At 43.4% G+C, this 22333-nt stretch overlaps 1 protein-coding gene across 1 annotated transcript; it reads right to left on the minus strand.

Moving 5' to 3' along the window:
• Nucleotides 1-1006: 1006 nt before the first annotated feature.
• Nucleotides 1007-19284, minus strand: YJU2 (YJU2 splicing factor homolog). The gene is made up of 8 exons (XM_087895029.1): nt 19153-19284; nt 18625-18725; nt 16165-16309; nt 13988-14122; nt 11261-11442; nt 9365-9485; nt 5247-5409; nt 1007-1932 (listed from the first exon to the last, which is right to left on the minus strand). The coding sequence occupies exons 1-8, from the start codon at nt 19174-19176 to the stop codon at nt 1811-1813; spliced, it is 993 nt and encodes a 330-aa protein (XP_087751155.1). The 5' UTR covers nt 19177-19284; the 3' UTR covers nt 1007-1810.
• Nucleotides 19285-22333: the final 3049 nt, after the last annotated feature.

A 22333-nucleotide genomic window follows, 5' to 3' on the forward strand; every position in this document is an offset into this window, starting at 1 on the left:
GCTGCAGTGGTCGTTAAGTATGAAAAACAGTCATAAGTGGGGCTGTTGTTCTGAGCTCCGAGCTTGGCAATTTGGCTGCAAACGTTTTGTCACCATCCAAGGAGACATCGTCGGTGCATTTTGAAGTGGGCTCGTCTGTCAAGAGCATTGGCCTTTCAATACCATTTCATGTGATACAAATTAGCGTGGATGTTGTTTGTTCGGCTACTTCTAAATAATGGTCTGACTTGTCAGATAAACACTCACACTAATTTGCATCACATTAAAAAAAAAAGGTATTGAAAGGGCACCGCTCTGACAGACGAGCCCAATTCGAAGCACACGGACGACATCTCCTCGAATGGTGACGAAACGTTTGCAACCAAATCGCCAAGCTCAGCCCAACAGCCCAACTACCAGCCTGAGCTACTTATATTCAGGGGTGGGCTCCTGGGGGTTCGGCAGGGTTCGGGCGATCCTCTAGCCAAGGATTGCTGGGGTTCGGTAAACCCTCAAATGCCACTCCTGGCTGGCCACGCCCATCCTGCCCCGCCCCTCCCAGGAGTTTCCACGTGACCCATTCATCATTCCAGGTAAGTGCAGGGGCCGTGCGGAGGGTCTGGGAGGGCAAAAAACGGGCCTACCAGAGGTTCCAGAAGTCCGGAAACAGGCCTGTGGGAAGCTGTTTTTGCCCTCCCGGAGGCTCGAGAAAAGCCTCCGGAGCCTGGGGAGGGCGAAAAATGCCCCCCCCCAATCGTGGTGCAGGCAGCCGACTAGGCCACGCCCACCATGGCCACGCCCACCCAGCAATGGGGCAGCAAACCCATTGCTAAAGGATCTGAAGCCCACCCCTGCTTATATTCAAACACATTTCAACGGTCGTAAATCACTTTTCTCAGTGCCGTTGTAACTTCGAACGGGTCCCTAAACGAATGGTGGCAAGTTGAGGACTTACCTGTGCACCGATCTCGCTCGAGAACAGAGGGGATTGAATCCATGAGTCGGCCGTCACAGGGAACACTCTACCAAAGTTGAAATTTATTTTTATTTTTTTTTACGAACTGCCGTGAGGAAAATGCAGACTTGGCAAAGAGTTAAGATTGTGGGGATTCACCCTGTGTGTCCACTAGTCTGGACAGGATCGTCTTCTTCTGAATAACCACTGTTAACATGCCAGGGTAAATTCTGACCTCTTCTGTTTCAGATCCATTGAAACGGCATTTGTCCATCTCAGCAATTTTAAGACGAATTCTGGGAGTTGAAGTCCGCACATCTTAAAGTTGCTGGAGTTGAGGAATATCGAGTTAGACAAGAAGAGATGGGGTGAGAAGATCTATGTAGTCCTTCAAGAGGTCCATTAGGACAGGGGTCCCCAACCTCCTCCCCCCTGGGATGCAGCCCACTACCGGGCCATGGTCTATTTGGAACCGGGCCATGCAAGTGGCGGGCTGGACGCACACGCAGGACAATTTGCAGTCGAGCTGCCCGCACATATGCATGCGTCCTAGCCCCTTAGCATGAGTTGAGCTGCCCTTGCACACATGCACGCCGGCCTCCCACTCACACCTTCTGTTCACCCCAGCCGGGCTGCCAATACTTGAGAAAGGACACCACTCTCTCAACCAACTTCACCTTGGGGAAAAAAACAAAATAATGCTCTTTGCTCTTCTTGCCGGCCGGGAAAAGTGTTCGCTGGCGGTCTTATCCAGTAGGACATCCCGGATTTCAGCCGGAATGAAAAAGTTTCGCTCCTCAGAAGTGGTGGTGGTGGGGGTGTGTGTGCTGGAGGAGGTCTTCTTGCAACCCCACAAGTTTTTTTTTCCCCAAGAATTCAGTCGCTTTTACTGTCGTCACTGTCTGAGTAAGCCCCCAGAAGGCCGAGGGAAGAGACCCCCATGTTTGAGCTGGGCAGGGTCGCTGTAGAAGCGCCGAGACTGTGCTGTTCTCCAACTCCTAGATGAAGATGTGACAATTCAACAGTTGCAGAAAGACACAAAGGAACTTCGCCAACCCTTCCCAACTCAGACTTCTCAGATCCTGGACTATTGAGCCCATATGCCCCGACCCTTAAGAAAGACAGAAGCTCAGTCCCTTCCCACGTGGGCATCCAAAGGGTAGAGAGATGGTCAATTCCCTTAACAGGAATTTTTGGCATTACGATTCCAACCAAGCCCCTTAAAAACTAACCCAATACATGTGGTGCTTGATTTATGACGGTAAGTCATGGTGGTTGTAAAGCGGATCGCCCAGCTAACCAACCCAATTTAGCTACAAGTCATTCTTGACTTAAAACCATTCAAAGTTGATGACTTTTTCTTGTGGCGGTCATATAAATGAACCCGTTTTGCCACAAAACTCCACAAAATAAATGCCAGTTGTCAGTAGAAACGTCGTAAAAATGTGGTCAGGTGACTGCAGGTCGCCGACTGCCCAAAATGCAGTCACGTGGCTGTGGTGATAGGGGGGGGTCAGACATTGGAACTGGGTTTAAGCACCTTTTTTGGGGGGGAGGGTTCATCTTAATTTTGAAAGGTCGTTAAGTGACCAGTTTTAAATTGAGGACTACCTGTAGTTAAATTCTAATCAAGTTAGGCAGAGTTTTTGCAAGAAAAAGTGAAGTTCAATTGCCACCTGAATCAGGGAGAAGATTAAGGGGATGGCTCCTTGATGCTTTTGATCTTCTGTCTAACTGTCTCTTCATTCAAGGGGAAGTGGCCACATCGATGACACATGAAGGGAATGTCCCTCTGTTTTTGCTCTGCAGAGTTTCACAAGCATCCTTCCTGATTCATCTGTCTGTCATTATCTATCTATCTATCTATCTATCTATCTATCTATCTATCTATCTATCTATTTATCTATCTATCATCTATCTCATCTATCTATCTCATCTATGTATCTATCTCTATCTCTATCTATCTCATCTATCTATCTCTATCTCTATCTATCTATCTATCTATCTATCTATCTATCTATCTATCTATCTATCTATCCATCTATCCATCTATCTATCTATCTCATCTATGTATCTATCTCTATCTCTATCTATCTCATCTATCTATCTCTATCTCTATCTATCTATCTATCTATCTCTATCTCTATCTATCTCATCTATCTATCTCTATCTCTATCTATCTATCTATCTATCTATCTATCCATCTATCCATCTATCCATCTCTTTCTCTACCATCTGTCTGTCTGACTATCTATCATCTATCTACTCATAATTTATCTACTGTATATCATCTATCCATCTATTATTTACTATCAATCAATCTAGCTAGCCATCTATCTATCCATCTCATTACTATTATCTATCACCTATCTATCCATCTCTTTATCTATTGTCTGTCTGTCTCTATCATCTATCCATCTATCCATCCATCTTTTACCTGTCTATCATCCGTCCATCTATTTATCTATTTAGTCAATCTATCATCTATCTCTATGTCTATCTATTCATCTATTCATCTCCCTCTGTTATCTATCTCTTTATTGTGTCTGTCTGTCAGTCAATCAATCAATCAATCATGCTGGCTGGGGAATTCTGGGAGTTGAAGTCCACTCATCTTAAAGTTGCCACGGGTGAGAAACACTGATCTACAACCTGATTCTCGTCCTTTGAAACATCCCACTTCCTCTTTCATTTCAGATATATTTCCAGGCTAAAAATTCAACAGAGACAGAGATGCCAAAAGAGGCAACATAGGCCTCGATTACAAGATCATTTGGAGCACAATTCCTGGTGGATTACAAGGCACATCCACACTGTCCTGTTGGCAATAATCAAGCCTAGAGTTCAGGAATATCTTGGAACTTTTTCCTGTGATCCCAATTAGCTTACAAATTTAGACTAAGCAGCTGCATGCTGCCCTCTGTTGGAACTAAAGCACTTCACACCATACAGGAAGTCCTCAACTTACAACTATTCACTTAGTGAAGTTACTTTAGTCCTGAAAAAAAAATGGCTTACAACTGGTCCTTATCCTTACGACTGTTGCTGCAAGAAAGAGTTGACGGTGCAAACCAGTATATACTGTATAAACAAAGAGCAAACTTGACACTCCCTTCTAGCACTGATGCTGTAACCTAGTTGGGTCATGAAATGTCTCCAACAAAACCACCAAACTCAGACAGTCTATCCTCTATCAGATCTGTGGTTCTATGTGTGCGCATGCATATGAATGATGAGCAGCTATGCAGAGAGTCTTTGACTCACATCCACAATTGAACCCAAAGTGTCTGTTGCTAAGCAAGACACTTGAGTTTTGCCCCATTTTAAGACCTTCCTTGCCACCGTTGTGGAGCGAATCCCTGCAATTGTACAGTTAGTAACACTGTTCTTAAGTGAGTCTGGCAGCCCCTTTGCTTGTCAGAAGGCTGCAAAAGGTAATCATGTGACCCCGGGACAATGCAACCGTCGTAAAAGTGAGTCAGTTACCAAGTGGCCGAATTTTGATCACGTGACCCCGGGGATGCTGCAAATGTGAAAAATGGGTGTGTCACCTTTTTTCAGTGCTGTCGTAACTTCGAATGATCACTAAACGAATGGTTGTAAGTTGAGGACTCCCTGCTATCAATCTGAATAAATAAAATCCTGTAATAAAATGCAATAAATAAAGCTAGCATTGAGTCTCTTATCAGGGATCACTGAGGGCGTCTGTACCAGACAGAAACTCATGTGTCTAATCACACTTGGCCAAATAAAATACAGGCATTGCTCAATTTACAACAGTTCGTTTAGTGACCGGTCAAAGTTAGAATGGGGCTGGAAAAGTGACTTATAACTTAAGACCGTTGCCAACATCCCAATGGTCACATGTGATCAAAATTCAGACGCTGGGCAACTGATTCACAGTTATGACGGTTGCAGGGTCACGCGGATCTCCCTTTGCGGCTTTCTGACGAGCAGAGTCGATGGGGAAGCCAGATTCACTTAACAACCGTGGGAACCAATTTAAACAACTGCAGCGATTCGCTTATAATGACTGTGGCAAGGAAAAGTCGTAGAACGTGGCGAAGCTCACTTAGCAAATGTTTCACGTAGTGGCAGAAATTTTGGGCTTAGTTGTGATTGTAAATCGAGGACTACGTGTATTCAACTCAACTCAACCCAACCCAACCCAACTCAACTCAACTAACCCAACCCAACTCAACCCAACCCAACTCAACATCACCTCTTTTTTTTTAAGTGTTTGCCTTCATCCTTTCTCCCCCCCGAAGATCTCTTGTCTCTTTCTCCCCTGGAGCTGCTTTGTCCTCCTCACCTGCTTCTGATGCTGCCTCTCGGTTTCTTGGTCCATTGGCCGCCCCGGAAATGGGCTTCTTCTTGGCGGTCACTAATCCCGACAGTTGTGTTTTCACCGAGAGTTTTCCCACACTCCGTTCCCAGCTTTCCAGTTTTGGCTTCTTAGCTTGTGGCTCTGAATCCTGGGAAGGAAGGAAATGACACACCAAGGGTTACACTAAAAGCAGCTGTGGTCAAAGTGGACACCATCCCAGCCGTATTGTCAAGTTTCGTGGTCGTCTCGAATAAAATGCATTTCAAACAAAATCTTTGAAGAAAAAACTCCTAGTGAGCACGACATCCTAACATGACTCCAAACGAAGCCAACACTGACTTCCTGACCCCAAACCTTCCCTTTCCGTTCCCCAATTCTCAGCGTCCCATTGGCCCTCCTCCAAATCACTCTCCCCATATCTAGTACTTCAGCTCCCAGGAATGTCCCCCCTCCCATCTCATCTCCTAGGAGATATTATCTTCAGGGAAAATAAGTAGGTGAGAAGTCAAGCGTCCTCTTGCCAGCTGTCCCCTCTTCTCCTTCTTATGTCAGCACTAGAGTAAATGCAGGTTGAAGTGCCGACACGTATATAGTGGTCGTGACACCAAACAATGTAGGGCTGCAATTCCTGGTTTGTGTGTCTCGGTGTCCACTGAAACCACCTGAATTTTTAAATTCAATCAGAATAAATCTGGAGGGGACCTTGGAAGTCTTCTAGTCCCGCTCCCTGCTCAAGCAGGAGAACCTATGCCATTTCAGATAAGTGACTGTCTAGACCCGTGATGGCGAACCTATGGCACGCGTGCCACAGGTGGCATACGGAGCCATATCAGTGGGCACGCCAGTCAGCTCTGGGGCGCATGCACACGTCGGCCAGCTGATTTTCGGGCTTTCTGGGCCCACCAGAAGTAGGGAAACAGGCTGTTTCCTGCCTCTGGAAGGCCGGGGGTGGGGAAGGCCCGTTTTTCTTTCTTACCTGGCTCTCTATGCATCTGGGAAGGGCAAAAACAGCCTTTCCCACCCCCTTGGATGCCCTACAGAGGCTGAAAGGGCCCATTTCCAGACTCCCGGAGGGACAGGAAGGGACGTTTTTTCCTGTCCCCTGCCTCCAGAGACTCTTAAGAGAGGCTCCTAGAGACTCCTGGAGAGGCTCCTAGAGAGGTTCTGGAGGCTGGGGACAGCAAAAAATGTCACTTCCTGTCCTACCGAGAGTTGGGAAATGGGCCCTTTCAGCCTCCGTAGGGCCTCCAAAGGAGTGGGAAAGGCTGTTTTCGCTTTTCCCAGATGCATAGAGAGGATCTGGAACCAGGTAAGAAAGAAAAACGGGCCTACCAGGCCATCATGCGGCAGGAGCGGGGGTGGGTGGGGTTGCGTGCGCATGCGCGTGGACACGTGCGTGCGCGACTCTCCCCCGTCCCCCCCTCTCCTGGCACATGATGGCAAAAAGGTTAGCTATCACTGGTATAGACTCTTCTTAAAAACCTCCAGTGATGGAGCACCCACAACTTCTAGTGGCAAGCTGTTCCACTGGTTAATTGTCCTCACTGTTAGGAAGTTTCTCCTAAATTCCAGGTCGCTTCTCTTCTTGATTAGTTTCCATCCATTCTTCTTGTCCTGCCTTCAGGTGCTTTGGAGAATAGGTTGAGCCCCTCTTCTTTGGGGCAGCCCCTCAAATACTGGAATACTGCTATAATGTCACCCCTAATTCTTCTTTTCTCTAGACTCACCATATCCAATTCCTGCAACCATTCTTCATCTGCATTTTAACAAACTGCATCACTGTTTGGTTTGGTGGCAGCAGTGCCTGATAGAAAGTCCATACAGAGAGTGGTAAGGACAGCAGAGAAGATTATAGGAAGCTTGCTTCCCGTTATTCAGGATTCTGCTGTGCTTAGAGCTCCAAGCATTGTTAAGAGTCCCCGTATACCCACTTCACGGTCTGTTTTTGTTGCTCCTTTCTGGAAGGAGGTTTCAAAGTATTTCTAGCAGGACCACCAGATTCTGTAACAGCTTTGTTCCCTATGCCATCCATCTGGTAAACTCTCAGGATTCATTTCTCTCATCACGTACACATATACATCCGAACTAGACTATGTTGTTTCCCTGGGTCATATAATAATATATGTGGGTATATGCATTATTTATTTATTCATTTATTTATTCATTCATTCTGTCCTGGTTATGCGGTGTATATTGGAGGTGGAGGCCCTTTGAGAGCTGTAGGCAATGAAATTTCATTTTAATGTATGCTGATCAGTGTACATTCAAAGTGACAATAAAGTTATTGTAAGTCTAATGTTTTAGTCTCCAGGCCTTTAATCATCTTAGTTGCCCTTCTTTGCACTTTTTCCAAAGTCTCAACATCTTTTTCAGGGGATTTGATCAGATCAGGGTTAAAGATTTCCACTCTGAGCAAATTTTGTATGAGCAAGGTGCGTGGGCATACACACAAACACAAACACACACAAACAAAAAAAAAACCTCTTGAGATATGATGTTTGTTCTACCTACCTTGGTTACCACCTTTAAAGCGCTCCATGGCATTGGACCTGGGTACCTTCGAAACCATCTTCTGCCACCAGTAGCCTCCCACCAGCCAGTCCGCTCCCACAGAGAGGGTCTCCTCAGGGTGCCATCGGCCAAATTATGTCGGCTGGCGACACCCAGGGGGAGGGCCTTCTCTGTGGGAGCCCCTGCCCTGTGGAATGAACTGCTCCCGGAAATGCGTAAGATCTCCAATCTCCGTGTATTTCGCTGTGCCCTCAAAACCTTGTTGTTCTGCCAGGCTGGGCTATCAATGTAAAGATTTTAATTGGTTTTAAATGTGGGATTTTAAATTTGGGGGTTTTATAATTGAGCCAATTATTTAATTATTTTAATTATTTTTAAATTTTGTCTGTCTTTGTGCTTTTAATCAGGCTGTACACTGCCCTGAGTCCTTCGGGAGAAGGGCGGTATAGAAATAAAATTATTATTATTATTATTATTGGTTAATCTTTAGTGAGATTCACAGCCTTTGAGGCTGGTTAATAGCTCAGCAGCTCGAGTCCTAACCAAGGACCTAGGAATATTATTATTATTATTCAAAGTTACAAAGGGGCTGAAAAAAAGGGACTTATGACTGGTTCTCCCACTTACGACCGTGACAGTATCCCCACGGCCATGCTGCGATAGCGATCTGGGTGCATGGCAACCGGCTCCCACTTACGACAGTGGCAGAGTCCTGCGGTCACGAAATTGCCATCGGTGACCTTTCCCAGCAGGCTTCTAACAAGCGAACTCAATGCAGGTAGTCCTCAAGTTATGACCACAACCAAGCCCAAAATTTCGGTGGCTGAGCGAGACCGTTGTTAAGTGAGTTTTGCCCCATTTTTACCACCTTTCTGGGCACAGTTGTAAAGTGAATCACTGCAGTTGTCCAGCTGGTCATTAAGTGAATCTGGCTTCCCCCATTGACTCTGCTTGTCACAAATGGGGATCACGTGACCACGGGACACTGCAACCGTCATAAATATGAGTCAATTGCCAAGCGTCTGCAAAAATGGTAAAACTCTCTTAACTGACTCACATGGTAACAGTCAATTTCAGTCATAAGTTGAGGACAACCTGCGCACGCATGCACACACACACAGAATCGGTATGGGGCATGGATTTGAATTTTCCCCCATTTTACGACCTTTTCGCCACAGTTGTTAAACGAATCACCGCAGTTGTTAAATGACTAACATGGTTGTTAAGTGAATCTGGCTCCCCCCCCATTGACTTTGCTTGTCAGAAGGTCGCAAAAGGGGATCGTGTGACCCAGGGATGCTACAACCGTCGTAAATCTGAGTCAGTGGCCAAGCATCTCAAATTTGATCATGTGACCATGGGGACACTGCAAAATATGAAAAAATAATCATGTTATCTTCTTCAATGCTATTGCAACTTCGGTCATTAAACGAATGGTTGTAAGTCAAGGACTACCTGTAGAAGGTACTTTGGAGATCGCCCAGTCTGCGGCCTCACTGCTCAAGGCAAGAGGAGACCCCCGTGAAGAGGGACAATCCTTCTCCATGACATCAGCCAACCTCTTGGAGATGCTCAGAGGACTCCTTCCATACCTGTTGCAGGATGTCAGTGGGCTTCCCTTTTGCAAGTGGTTTTGGCCGAGCTGGAGGGAGGTCTTCTTCTGAATCGGAATCTTCCAGCAGCCTCCGGCTTTGGGCTTGCTCCAGCATGGATCTGGGTGAGAAAGAAGAGGGGGGAAGAGATACGTGGGTCGGCAACTGACAGGGAAGAGAGCGTGAGGAGGGAGTTCAAAGACAGAGGTACAGTCATCACATGCTGTTCTGCCCCAGCTACGGACCCCAAAGAACACAGCACACAGATAGTTTGTACAAAACTTAATTTACTAAAATAACTCAGTCTTTTTCAAAATAAAGACTGTTAATAAACTTTCTTAACAGCCTACAAGAAACCAAAGATAAAGTAATCACAATCTTACTAAGGTTGGCAGAAAGCCCAGAAGTAATTTGCAGAGAATCCAGACGCGAAGGACAATGAACTAAAGTTGTTCCCTACAAATTGCTTCAGTCGGCATTACTCCTTAAATAGGCTAAGGGAGTGGCCAATTAGCCCCAAGCCCTACTCTCGAGGAGACCTCCTCCTCCTGAGTAGCCACTCCGGTCTTTTGGCAGCTCTGCGCGCCCGTGCACCGAGAAGAGGCTCCTCCTCTTCATCCTCTTCACTTATAGGAGCTTCTGGAGGTTCTGAAGGCCCTGGCTGAATCCCCACCTCTGGCACCACATCTTCTCCAGCCTCTTCACTGTCCGACTCGAGCGCCAGCTGCACAGGCTGCTGGCGCAGCACCAGACCAGCCTCCTCGCTCTCAGAATCAGCTACAATCCGCACAGGCCGCTGACGGGCCACAACACATGGTAGGAAACAAAACCCCAATTAAGGAAGTCCCAAATATGCTTTTTTTTCAAGAGGCAACTGGACTTTTTGGTTTTTCTTGGAAGACATTTCGCTTCTCATCCAAGAAACTTCTTCGGTTCTGACTGGATGGTGGGTAATGGAAGGATTTATACTCCTTCCAGACAGCTGGTTGTTTGCATTCTTTGAGTGAGTCATTGAGGCCACCTGTCAAAAACTGAACAGCCCTCTCTCAATAGAAGGGGAGGGATACGACATCATCTATCTCCAGTCTACAACAGAGTCCTTTCAGCAGTTCCAAGAAGGCTCCACACCCATTTGCACAACTTGGGTGACCCTGAGGGCACAGATAAACCTCCAAGTGGCCTCAACGACTCTCTCAAAGGATGCAAATGACCAGTTGTCTACAAAGAGTATCAATCCTTCCATTCCCCACCATCCAGTCAGAGCTGAAGAAGCGTCTTATTCAAAGAAAAACAAAGACAGTCCAATTGCCTCTTGAAAAAGCATCTCTGGGACAACCATGACCTGGATGACTGAGAATCTCCATCGACCCCCAATCAAGGAACTACCAACTCAGACAAATAAGCCAAGAGTAAACAACAGCCCAATCAAAAAACACTCCCACCAACACTGACAGGGCAAGCCACTAGAATATAAATATAAATTGAGAGCAAATCTCTACTAGCACTGAGGATGTTATCTAACTGGGCCATGAAACGTCCACTAGAAAGCAAGCTCAAGAGCACCAAGGACCTCAAAGTTTTTGTTTGTTTTTCTGAAAAAAAAAAACCTTCTTCACATAAGTTAGCATGGACCTGTAGAATCCATAGCCATGAAACATGGTGATGGCCTCCAACTCCGATGGCTTCCAGGCGCACTGGAGGAATTCATGGAGAACCTATCTATCAAGGGCTATCAACTGGGAAGCCTCTGTATTCTCTGTGGATTGGGACAGCAGAAGTCCAATGAGCACCCGTTGCTGGTGGATACTAGTGGGAGATAGTCTTAGAGGACACATCAAAGATCCCAACAAAAAAAATAGCAAGGGCAGATCCCGGGACAAGATTCTTGAGGCTCACTTCATTTCCTGCTCGTCTTCCTCCAATTCCCGCTGCTTCTGCTCTTCCTCAAACTCTTTGTACTGATGCAACATGGATTCAAAGTCCACGTTGGCCTGGCGCTGGTTGAGTTCTTTCAGCTCCTGCAGGTTTTCCAAAACTTCCATCTCTAGTTTGGAATCCTTGGTTCTGTTTTCCAAAACCTGGAAAGATTAAAAAAAACAGAAATGGGTTAGGACTCGGAGGGTAGTTAGTTAGAACTAAGAGTTAGAACTGAGGAAGGTTCTTGGGTGAGAAGTGAAATGTTTTCAAAGAAAGAAAAGAAACACAAGAAAATCCAATAGCCTTTGGGAAATCCAGCTTTGGGACGAGAACAAGAGACCGAAAAGCAAAGTGGGACATCTGCTTATTTTCGGTGTTTATTTTTTTTCTTTTCTTCTGGTCTGGCTCTTTCAGAAGGGAGAATGAGAATCGGTAGCGGCCAATCACCAGGAGATGGTGAGTTCTAGAACTGACTTGGGCATTGAAACCAGCTGGGTGGCTCTGGGCCAATCACCAGGAGACAGGGAATTCTAGTTCTACCTTAACCATGAAAGCTGGCTGGGTGACTTTGGGCCAAACAACAGGAGACAATGAGTTCTAGTCCCGCTTTAGGCATGAAAACCAGCTGGGTGACTTCGGCCCAATCACTAGGAGATGGTGAATTCTAGTCCTCCCTTAGGCAGCAAAGCCAGCTGGATGATTCTGAGCCAATCACCAGGAGATGGTGAGTTCTAGTCTTACTTACTTACTTACTTACTTACTTACTTACTTACTTACTTACTGTATTTTCCGGCGTATAAGCCGACTTTTTAACACATGAAAATCTTCTCAAAAGTCGGGGGTTGTCTTATACGCCGGGTGTCGTTCTCCTGTAACCAGGCAGACCAGCCCAAAAGGCTCTGACGAGCCTTAAATGGCTCTGGCGATCCCAGCTGAGTTCCCTGCAACTCAGCTGGGATCGCCAGAAACCATGTAAAAGGAAAAAAGTTTTCCCCCTCCAGCTTGCTTACCTTAGCTGCTAGTCGCAACGCTTGCCTTGCTTCACTTGCCTGAATCCATTCCATCAGCAAGCAACTCCCTGCCTGCAATCAAGCAGGCAGGGAGTTGTGGACTTCAACTCCCAGAATTCCTCAGCCAGCAAAGCAAAGCTGGCTGAGGAATTCTGGGAGTTGAAGTCTACAAGTCTTAAAGTTGCCAAGGTTGGAGACCCTGTTCTATTGGGTAAGTTTTTTCCCCCTTTGGGAGCTTTAAAAAAAATAGTCAATTGGGGTTTTTTTAGTTGTTCTTTTTTAAACCTAGCCATTTAAAGTTTAGGAAGTTTTAAATTTAGCTTTCATATAAAAATAAAAATAAAATAAAATAAAATAATATTTGTGCAGCTTTCTGAGATTTAGTGTGTTTCTGTAGTGTTTCACTCTAACTACACAAACACACAAAATCTCACAAATCACACAAATTTTGTGTGTGTAAAGTGTGAAAGTTGGTTTTTTGGACTTTTTGTGGCTGTGTGAGGTTCCTGCTTGTTGCAGGGGCCATTTTGGGTCTAGCACAGCTGCTTTTACATTGTGGGTGAGCCAGTTGTGTTGTGTTGTGTGTGTTTAGAGTGTAAAAGTTTTTTGGGGGGGCTTCTTGTGGCTGTGTGAGGTTCCTGCTTGTTGCAGGGGCCATTTTGGGACTAGCACAGCTGCTTTTACATTGTAGGTGAGCCAGTTGATGTTTTTTAATTTTTATTTGGTGTGCATTGGAAGAGGGGTAGTCTTATATGGCGAGTATAGCCCAAACCCTATATTTTAACAGGAAAAGTTGGGGGTCGTCTTATACGCCCAGTCGTCTTATACGCCGGAAAATACAGTAATTTATTTATTTATTTATTTATTTATTTATTTATTTATTTATTTATTATTTATTTATTTATTTATTTATTTATTTATTTATTGGTTCGATTTATATGCCGCCCTTCTCCGGAGACTCAGGACGGCTTACAATGCGTTAAGCAATAGCCTTCATACTTTTGTATATACCTGCTTAGTAGGGCTTTTGCCCCCCCCTCAAGCGGTGTTCTTTTTTATACAAAGTCAGCTTATTGCCCCCACAATCCGGGTCCTCATTTTACCTACCTCGAACGGATGGAAGGCTGAGTCAACCTTGAGCCTGGTGAGATTTGAACTTGCAGTAATTGCAGGCAGCTGGTGTTAGTTAACAGTACTTTAGCCTGCTGTGCCACCAAGGCTCTTAGGCAGGAAAGCTATCTGGGGGACTTTGGGTCAATCACTAGGAGATTGTGAGTTGTAGTCCCACCTTAGACATCAAAGCCAGCTGGGTGATTTTGGGCCAGTCACACTCTTTCAGCTCAATCCACCTCACAAAGTTGTTGTTATGGGGAAAATAGGAAGGTCTCCTGGCTATGTTCACTGAGTTATTTATAAAACCTATAAAGGCAGGAAATAAAAGAGTTGCCGAGTGCCCAAAATTTGGTCACGTGATTGCGGTATGTTTGTGTGTCCCCTCTGTCTGCCATAGCTTCAAATGGTCACTAAGCAAGCGGTCATAAGTGGAGGAACATACCTACAGGAATATATAAAAACAACCAAGCAAAGCTATCCAATTCTCCCAAGTGCTGAGTTCCTGCTCTCCCACAGCCGATTTAGACAAAAAAGGTAGAATAAAATTTCCTTTCCAGGCAAAGAATTGGTTAAATAACCCCACCTTCATGGGGTTATTCAGCTCTTCGTCTTCTCTTTCCTTCTGCAAGCGTTTTTCTTCTTCTTCCAGCAGCTTCTCGGCCTGGAAGTTTCGAGTGGCTCCGTGCTCCATGGCATAATCTGTGTTTTCAGGGTCTGTCTGAAGAGAGAATAGGACAAAGAGAGGACAGGTTTAATTCTCTGATCTGTAACTACCTGTTACTACCAACCTGCCTTCCATTGAGGACCTGTATACTGCAGGAGGGGTCCTGCAGGAGAGGGCTGTGAAAATATTTACAGACCCCTCATATCCTGGACATGAACTGTTTCAACTCCTACCCTCAAAATAACACCATAGAGCAGAGGTGGGCAACTATGGCCCTTTTATGACTCGTGGACTTTAATTCCCAAAATTCCTGAGCTAACGTGGCTGGCTCAGAATTCTGGGAGTTGAAGTCCACAAGTCATAAAAGGGCCATAGTTGCCCACCTCTGCTATAGAGCACTGCACACCAGAACAACTAGACACAAGGACAGTTTTTTCCCCGAACGCCATCACTCTACTAAACAAAAAATTCCCTCAACACTGTCAAACTATTCACTAAGTCTGCATTACTATTAATCTTCTCATCGTTCCCACCACCCATCTCCTCCCACTTACGACTGTATGACTGTAACCTTGTTGCTGGTATCCTTACGATTTATAGTTTCCTTATATGATTTGATTGCTTGTTTGTACCCTATGACTATCATTAAGTGTTGTACCTTATGATTCTTGACAAATGTATCTTTTCTTTTATGTACAGTGAGAGCGTATGCAACAAGACAATTTCCTTGTGTGTCCAATCACACTTGGCCAATAAAGAATTCAATTCCAATTCCAATTCCTATTCCTATTCCTATTCTATTCTAACTGGAAAGGCTGAAGCCAAGGAGGATCTGCTGCTCTAATGAACTGGTTGAGTCACAAACTTTACACCGGATAGCAACAATTGAAAATCTAGGGAGCCGGCTAAAGAAACTTGTTAGTCAGAAGTGACCCAGCAATAAAACCCAGTTAATAGAAGCCATCATTCAATCTTGGTTTCACATTAGAACAGCTGCAGAACTAAAAGACTTGGTTCGCTCCATGGGAAGACGTTGTAAGGCCGTAATTCATGCTAAAGGTTACCTAACTAAGTATTAACAGCTGTGATAATTTCTGTATATCTCATTTTCTCTATGGTGATAATTTATGTACATCTCATTTTTTCTACGTGTTTCACTTTTCTTCTTTTTACTGTAACTGCTATTCTAATAACAAACCCTTCATAAAAGTTTTTGCATTACATTCTTGATTAAATTATCTTTCCATTGATATATAATTTTATGGTACTACTCTAAAAAAAAGTGGTGTTATTAGCTACTTTTAGAAAATACACAACAAAGGTTATCACAATTTTGGCCACTACTGTACAATGCATACGTAAATGTTAGAAGTTGAAAGATTATCATGAATACCTAAACAGTATTATCATTGTTGTTAGTATTATGTATAAAGTACATCGACCCAGACAATGCACTGTTCACCAAGATGCTGGACAATAATCTATCCGAAATGGTATAGGGTCTTCTGCTCGAGCAGGGGGTTAGACTAGAAGACCTCCAAGGTCCCTTCCAACTCTATTATTCTATGTTCTAGGTTGGAAGCAGTGGTGGGTTCCTCCCGGTTTAGCCCAGTTCTCTCGAGCCGGTAGTGATGACAATATGACGTCACCGAACCGGTTCTGCTCCCACCCCCCGCGGCCCACCCCACCCCCTGCGGCCCACCCCACCCCCCCCGCTTTATTCTTACCTTTTATTTGGCCCCACCCCCAATCTATTGCTGCCTCCTGAGTCCCAGCTGATGGCTAGAGGGAAAAAAACTGTTTAAACTCTTGTCAAGGGGCTTCAAAGGGCCGTCCTACAGCTGATCAGTGTTAAAAGAAAACAAATGAGTAGACCAGTGGCTGCAAAAATATATGAGTAGACCGGTGCCGTCAAAAATAAATGGGTAGATCGGTACAGCTCTGCAAGCAGTTAAAAGCCTGGTAGACCAGTACCTCTGCTAAATCCTAAATCATTGTTACATGACCATCAATAAGCCACGCCCACAGAACCGGTAGTAAAAAATTTTAGAACCCACCCCTGGTTGGAAGAGAAGAGAGGCCTAAAGTAGTTTTACCTTGAACGTGATTTCCGCCAGGCAGCGGGTGCATTTGATGTAAAACCGGAAGATGGGAAGTCCCAAATAAGATTCATTCTGGACTGTCTCTTTCCGGGCGTTAAATTTTTTGCCTTTGTAAATGTACTCGCCGCACGTCTTGCACCTACAAGATTGAAAAGATCTCAAGAAATGCAATTTCTCAACCTTCATCTGTTTCCAGACCTTTTTTCACCCTCCCCATGGAGGTTTATGTACAACTCGCCTTGCGGGTTCGGTCTATTTACTATTGCTGGTAGAAGCAAGTCAGGAGCCGTCAGCAGAAATTGTGTATACCGTATTTTCTGAAAAAACGGGCCGAAAAAAGCCTCAAAAACAGGCTGAAAAAAGCCTCAAAAACAGGCTGAAAAAAGCCTCAAAAACAGGCTGAAAAAAAGCCTCGAAAACAGGCCAAAAAAGCCCCCAAAACAGGCCCAAAAAAAGCCTCAAAAACAGGCTGGAAAAGGGCCAAAAATGGGGCACGCGGAGGCCAAAAACTTTTTTGTTGTTTTCCTCTTCTAAATTTAGGTGTGTCTTATTGTCAGGTGCATCTTATAGTCCGAAAAATATGGTAGATAGTCCTTGACTTACGACCACAACTGAGCCCAAATTTCTGTTGCTAAGCAAGACAGTTGTGAACTGAGTTTTACCCCATTTTGCGCCCTTCCTTCCAAAAGCTGGTAAGTGAATCACTGCAACTGTTAAGTTAGGAACACAGTTGTTGAATGAATCTGGCTTCCGCATTGACTTTGCTTGTCAGGGGATCGCAAAAGGGGATCACATGACCCCAAGACAGGGCAACCGCCATAAATACATGCCAGTTGCCAATCATCCAGATTTTGATCACATGACCATGGGGTTCACGGTTCTGTGAAAAATGGTCGTACTATTATAACCTCAAACAGTCACTAAATGAATGAAATAAATGAAGGTTTACCGGTAATGCTGAGTAAAGGAAGAATCTCTACCATAAAAAGAGCTTTTACAAAATCGTTTCCTGTTTAAAGTGTCTTCACCTCAATCTGCTTTTTTTTATAATATTTTTTTTTATTTTTTAAGACAGACAAACATTTAATACATCAATCCTCCTTTCTCTTGTGACGCCTCGGTGTTATCTTCTAGTCTTCTTTTCCATCTTCCATGAGTTTCTTCTATCTTCACATTGTTCCAAACTATTCTAACATTTCATTTCTAAATCAATATTATAGTCATCATTTGTACAGAATTATAGTATCAATCATTTATATCTCTTTTCCAAGCAACTATAAAAATAATTCCATGTTTTAAAATATTCTGATTCCTCCTTATCTCTAATCATCAAAGCTAGTTTATTCATTTCTGCACAGTCTAAAAAATTTTTCATTACTTCTTCTTCCAAGGGTATTTTCTCTGATTTCCAATTTTGAGCATACACAATTCTTGCAGCTGTTATTACTTATCAATCTGCTTTTTGAATACAGGCAGTCCTTGACTTGCGATTCACAACTGAGCCCAAAATGTATGTTACTAAATGAGACAGTTGTTAAGTGAGCTTTGCCCCCATTTTACTTTCTTGCCAGTTGCTAAGTGAATCACTGCAGTTAAAGTAGTAACACAGTTGTTAAGGGAATCTGATCTCCCCATTGACTTTGCTTGTCAGAAAGTCCCAAAAAGGGATCTCATGAGCCCGGGACACTGCAACCGTCATAAATATGAGTCAGTTGCCAAGTATCAGAATTTTGATCACATGGCCACAGAGATGCTGCAATGGACGTGTGAAAAACAGTCATAAGTCACTTTTTTCGGTTTCGTTGTAACTTCGAACGGTTACTATATGAACTGTTGTAAGTCGAGGACTACCTTGTAGACAGAATGCTAAAAGAAAAGCTGAAACAGCCACTCATGGTGACTATGTGTCTGCATGTCACACACTCATGGTTAAGACTATCATGATTTACACATCAATTCAAAAATATGAACTAACCACAATGGCTGGTTTTTGCATAGAAGCCAGCTATCTCATGGGTCAAAGAGCTTTAAGAATCAGATTCAACAACAGCTGGATTCAAGAAGTATGGTGGTTTAGCACAATTGGCAAACCAGGCCAATATGTTTACTTTCTATCAGGCAGCAGCTTTAACCCTGGGGTGCAGATATCTGCAACATTTTTTTATTGCAGTATTTCCAACCTTGGTAGCTTTAAGATGGGTGGACTTCAACTCCCAGAATTCCCCAGCCAGCTTGGAATATAATTTCCTTGCTTTTGCTCTTGAATTTTCCTTTGAAAGCAAAGTTATAAACATAAACTATTAACATTTTTTCATCCTTATGGCCCTTTTTTCAGATTGGCCAGATTTTCCAAATTTGCCCTTTATTATTTCCAAGAAAATAGGATCGTCTCACCTTTAACTCATTTCAGAAATTGAATATTCCCCAAAGAAACAGAATTTAAGCATCTCTTACCGCATGTTAAAGGGAGCCATAAGCCGGACCACATATTGCCTGTCCTTTGGAAGTTTAAGCTTAGGGATTTTAGATGGATCGAAATCTGGAGGGTAGTATTTCTAGAACGCCCAAAAATAAAAATAATTGAAAGTACTTTTGCCTTTTTTTTTTCTTTCAATTTTATTTTATTCAAAAGATTAAAACACAAACTCCAAAAGACAAAAAAAAATCAAACCAACAAAACAAGACAAAAACATTAAAATAGTGAATTAAAAAAAACAAAAGACTAAAACACATATTAATTCCCAATTTTCAATTTTAAAAAATTGAAAAAAAAAAGAGACAAAAAAAGAAATAACTGATCATTTATTAATATCAACAGCCTAGGCAGCCCCAAGACCTCAGTGGATCCCAGCAGATCCTTAATTAAATAAGCTGAAAAATCCACTTGCATAGTTTGGCCTATTTACAACAACCCTGCGAGGTAGGCCGCCACCCCATTCCAAGCCCCCAACCATGTTTTTCCGCCCCTTTCCTTTCACTCACGTTTAACACTTTCCTTTCCGACATTTTGCCCCTTCGCGGTTGTTCCCAGTCGCCGCGAAACTCTCCCCAAACACCGCCACTTCCCGGATTCCCAACTCGTTCCGCCTCCTTCGCTACTATTGGCTATCGAACGTCGGAACGGATCAGAAGGCGCATCCTATTGGTCTACTTGACGGTCAGTCAATAGTCATTCCCGCCCTAACCGTCGCGCGTCTATTAACCAGCGCCCAGCGTGCCTGTTTCTGTCGCGTCGTTTGTCCTGCCCTAAAATACTCCGTTGGGGAAACAAAGATCTGGCATCGGTAGTTCCGGGTCTGAAGAATGATGAGCTAGGTTGAATAGAAGTTATTAAAGGCCTTTCATAAAATATTATGCGCATTAAATATTCATCACCTCTATTAAATATTTAATACTTCGAAATATCGAAGGCTCCTTTTTAATTAAAAAGCGAAATTGCTTGGGGGATAAGGCTTATTAGATGTTTGGTACTGTTTACATAGAAGGACAGAACCTTAACATAATTTTCATTGCAACCTGTATAATAATTAATAATGATAATTATTGCTCCATGCTCAGAGTTTTCTTCCATCCTCCCAGGATGTTGCTGAGTTTATTTATGACTTATCTTTAAGATGTATATGTTGCCTTTCCAAACCAGTTATCTCAAATGGCTTATGAAATCTTTTGTTATAATTTAAATTTTTAAATGCCAGCTAAGAACAGCCACTAAATCAGTGGTGAAATTCAATTTTTTTTACTATCAGTTCTGTGGGTGTGGCTTGGTGGGCGTAGTGTGTTGTGGTTTGGTGGGCATGGCAGGGGAAGGATACTGCAAAAACTCCATTCCCACCCCACTCCAGGGGAAGGATGCTGCAAAATCCACATTCCCTCCCCACTCTGGGATCAGCCAGAGGTGGTATTTGCTGGTTCTCTGAACTACTCAAAATTTCCACTACCGGTTCTCCAGAACCTGTCAGAACCTGCTGGATTTCACCCCTGCACTAAATGTAAGCATACAATAGGTATAATGATGCATGACAGTTGAGAAATGAGGACCATTAAACCAATTCTTGTATTTATTTATTTATATTTTATTATTAAATTTATATGCTGCTCATTACGTTGTCCAAAGCGGTTCACTTATTAAATACCAACTAACCAATTTCTTTGGTGATTTCTCTGCATTTAAGGTACGAGGGCCTCTAAGCAGCCATCTTCATCCTTACCAGAAAAGAAATAAGGCTTTGAAGCCGAAAAGTAGCAAAAAAGAAAATGATCTTGAAAATATATAGTTATTTTTCTCTGACTGGAGACAAAATTTGTTCGTGATAATATATTCCTGAACAAAGTCGTCACAAGCATTATAGGTTTTTTCCTTATCAGGAATGTGGTCAGAGTGTGCAGAGTTCTCATTTTATTTATTTTCTTGAAAAGTAGAGTGTCCCTGAATTTTGTTTTAACCACAAGATGTAAATAGCAGAGTTTTCCCTGAAATTATCAGAGCCTGTGGATTTTTGCCTCACATAAAATGCCCAAGAGGAGAATTAAACTAAAAAAAAATAACAGTTTTTTATAATAACGTTTATATTTAGCAGCCTTCAACTCCAGATCCTTCTGGAAAAGTTTATCTAAGTGGCCTCCAATAACCACCAGCAACTCGATGGCACATAATCAACCGTTCAGTAGTTTAGAGTATAATGATTAAAAAGATGGAACAAAAGAGAAGATGATGACAAACAACAATAGGGGAGATGGACTCAGTTACAATTGTGATGAAAACATTCTTGGGAAACCTGAAGGACAAGATCAGGGGGAGAGCATCATGGCGAAAAGTTATCTCCATAGAGACCACAGATATGTGGTCTGTCTATGGAGATTTTCAGTCATCCAGGCCATGATGTAAAAAAGATGTTGAAACTCTAGAAAGAGTGCAGAGAAGAGCAACAAAGATGATGAGGGGACTGGAGGCTAAAACATATAAAGAACGGTTGCTGGAATTGGGTATGTCTAGTTTAATGAAAAGAAGGACTAGGGGAGACATGATAGCAGTGTTCCAATATCTCAGGGGCTGCCACAAAGAAGAGGGAGTCGAGCTATTCTCCAAAGCCCTTGAGGGCAGGACAAGAAGCAACGGGTGGAAACTAATCCAGGAGAGAAGCAATTTAGAACTAAGGAGAAATTTCCTGAGAGTTAGAACAAATAATCAGTGGAACAACTTGCCTGCAGAAGTTGTAAATGCTCCAACACTGGAAGTTTTTAAGAAGAGATTGGATAACCGTTTGTCTGAAATGGTATAGGATTTCCTGCCTAAGCAGGGGGTTGGACTAGAAGACCTCCAAGGTCCTTCCAACTCTGTTATTCTATTCTATTCCATGGTTGTCCGAAAGGTGCTTTTTCAAAAGGCCACTGGACTTCTTGATTTTTTCCCTTGAAAACGTTTTCACATCCAAAAATCTACAGTTCTGAAGCTTCTCCAGAACTGAAGAAACGTCTTGGATGAGAAGCGACACGTTTTCAAGGAAAAAAATTTAAGAAAGTCCAGCTGCCTTTTGACAAACCACTGTTGCCTATGTGGTCACTAAATGTTGACACGAATTCATGGCATATACTGTAGTTCTCAATTTCTTGTAGGCTGTTAAGAAAGTTTATTAACAGCCTTTGTTTGGAAATGACTGAGTTATTTTAGTAAATTTAAGTTTTGTACAGACTTTGTGTGTGGTGCGTTCTTTGGGGTCCGTAGCTGGGGCAGAACAATAGTCCTCAACTTACAACCACAATTGAGCCCAAAATTTATGTTGCTAAGTGAGAAATTCATTGAGTGAGTTTTGCCCCATTTTATGACTTTTCTTGCCCCCTTTCTTAATTGAATCCCTGCAGTTGTTAATTTAGTAATATTGTTGTTAAGTGAATCTGGTTTCCCCATTGACTTTTTACTTTTGTCAGAAGGTCACAAAAGGCAAACACATGACTCAGGGACACTGCAACTGTCATAAATGTGAGTCAGTTGTCAAGCATCCGAATGTAAATCCCATGTCCATGGGGACGCTGCAACGGCCGTAAGTGTGAAAAATGGTCATATAGGTCGCCTTTTTTTCAGTGCTGTTATAACAGTCACTAGGACAGTGTTTCTCAACCTTGGTAGCTTGAAGATGGCTGGGGGATTCTGGGAGTTGAAGTCCAC

This window comes from Pantherophis guttatus, chromosome 1, assembly GCF_059756535.1.
Source record: "Pantherophis guttatus breed Tessera chromosome 1, ASM5975653v1, whole genome shotgun sequence".
Classification (NCBI taxonomy): Eukaryota; Metazoa; Chordata; class Lepidosauria; order Squamata; family Colubridae; genus Pantherophis; species Pantherophis guttatus.

Coding starts and splice junctions, on each gene's coding strand:
- YJU2 (XM_087895029.1), bottom strand. CDS start 19,176: ATGTCGGAAAGGAAAGTGTTAAAC. Junction 16,310..18,624: donor ATGGCTCCCTTTAACATGCG/GTAAGAGATGCT, acceptor TCAATCTTGTAG/GTGCAAGACGTGCGGCGAGT. Junction 1,933..5,246: donor AGAGGCAGCATCAGAAGCAG/GTGAGGAGGACA, acceptor ATCTTCATCTAG/GAGTTGGAGAACAGCACAGT.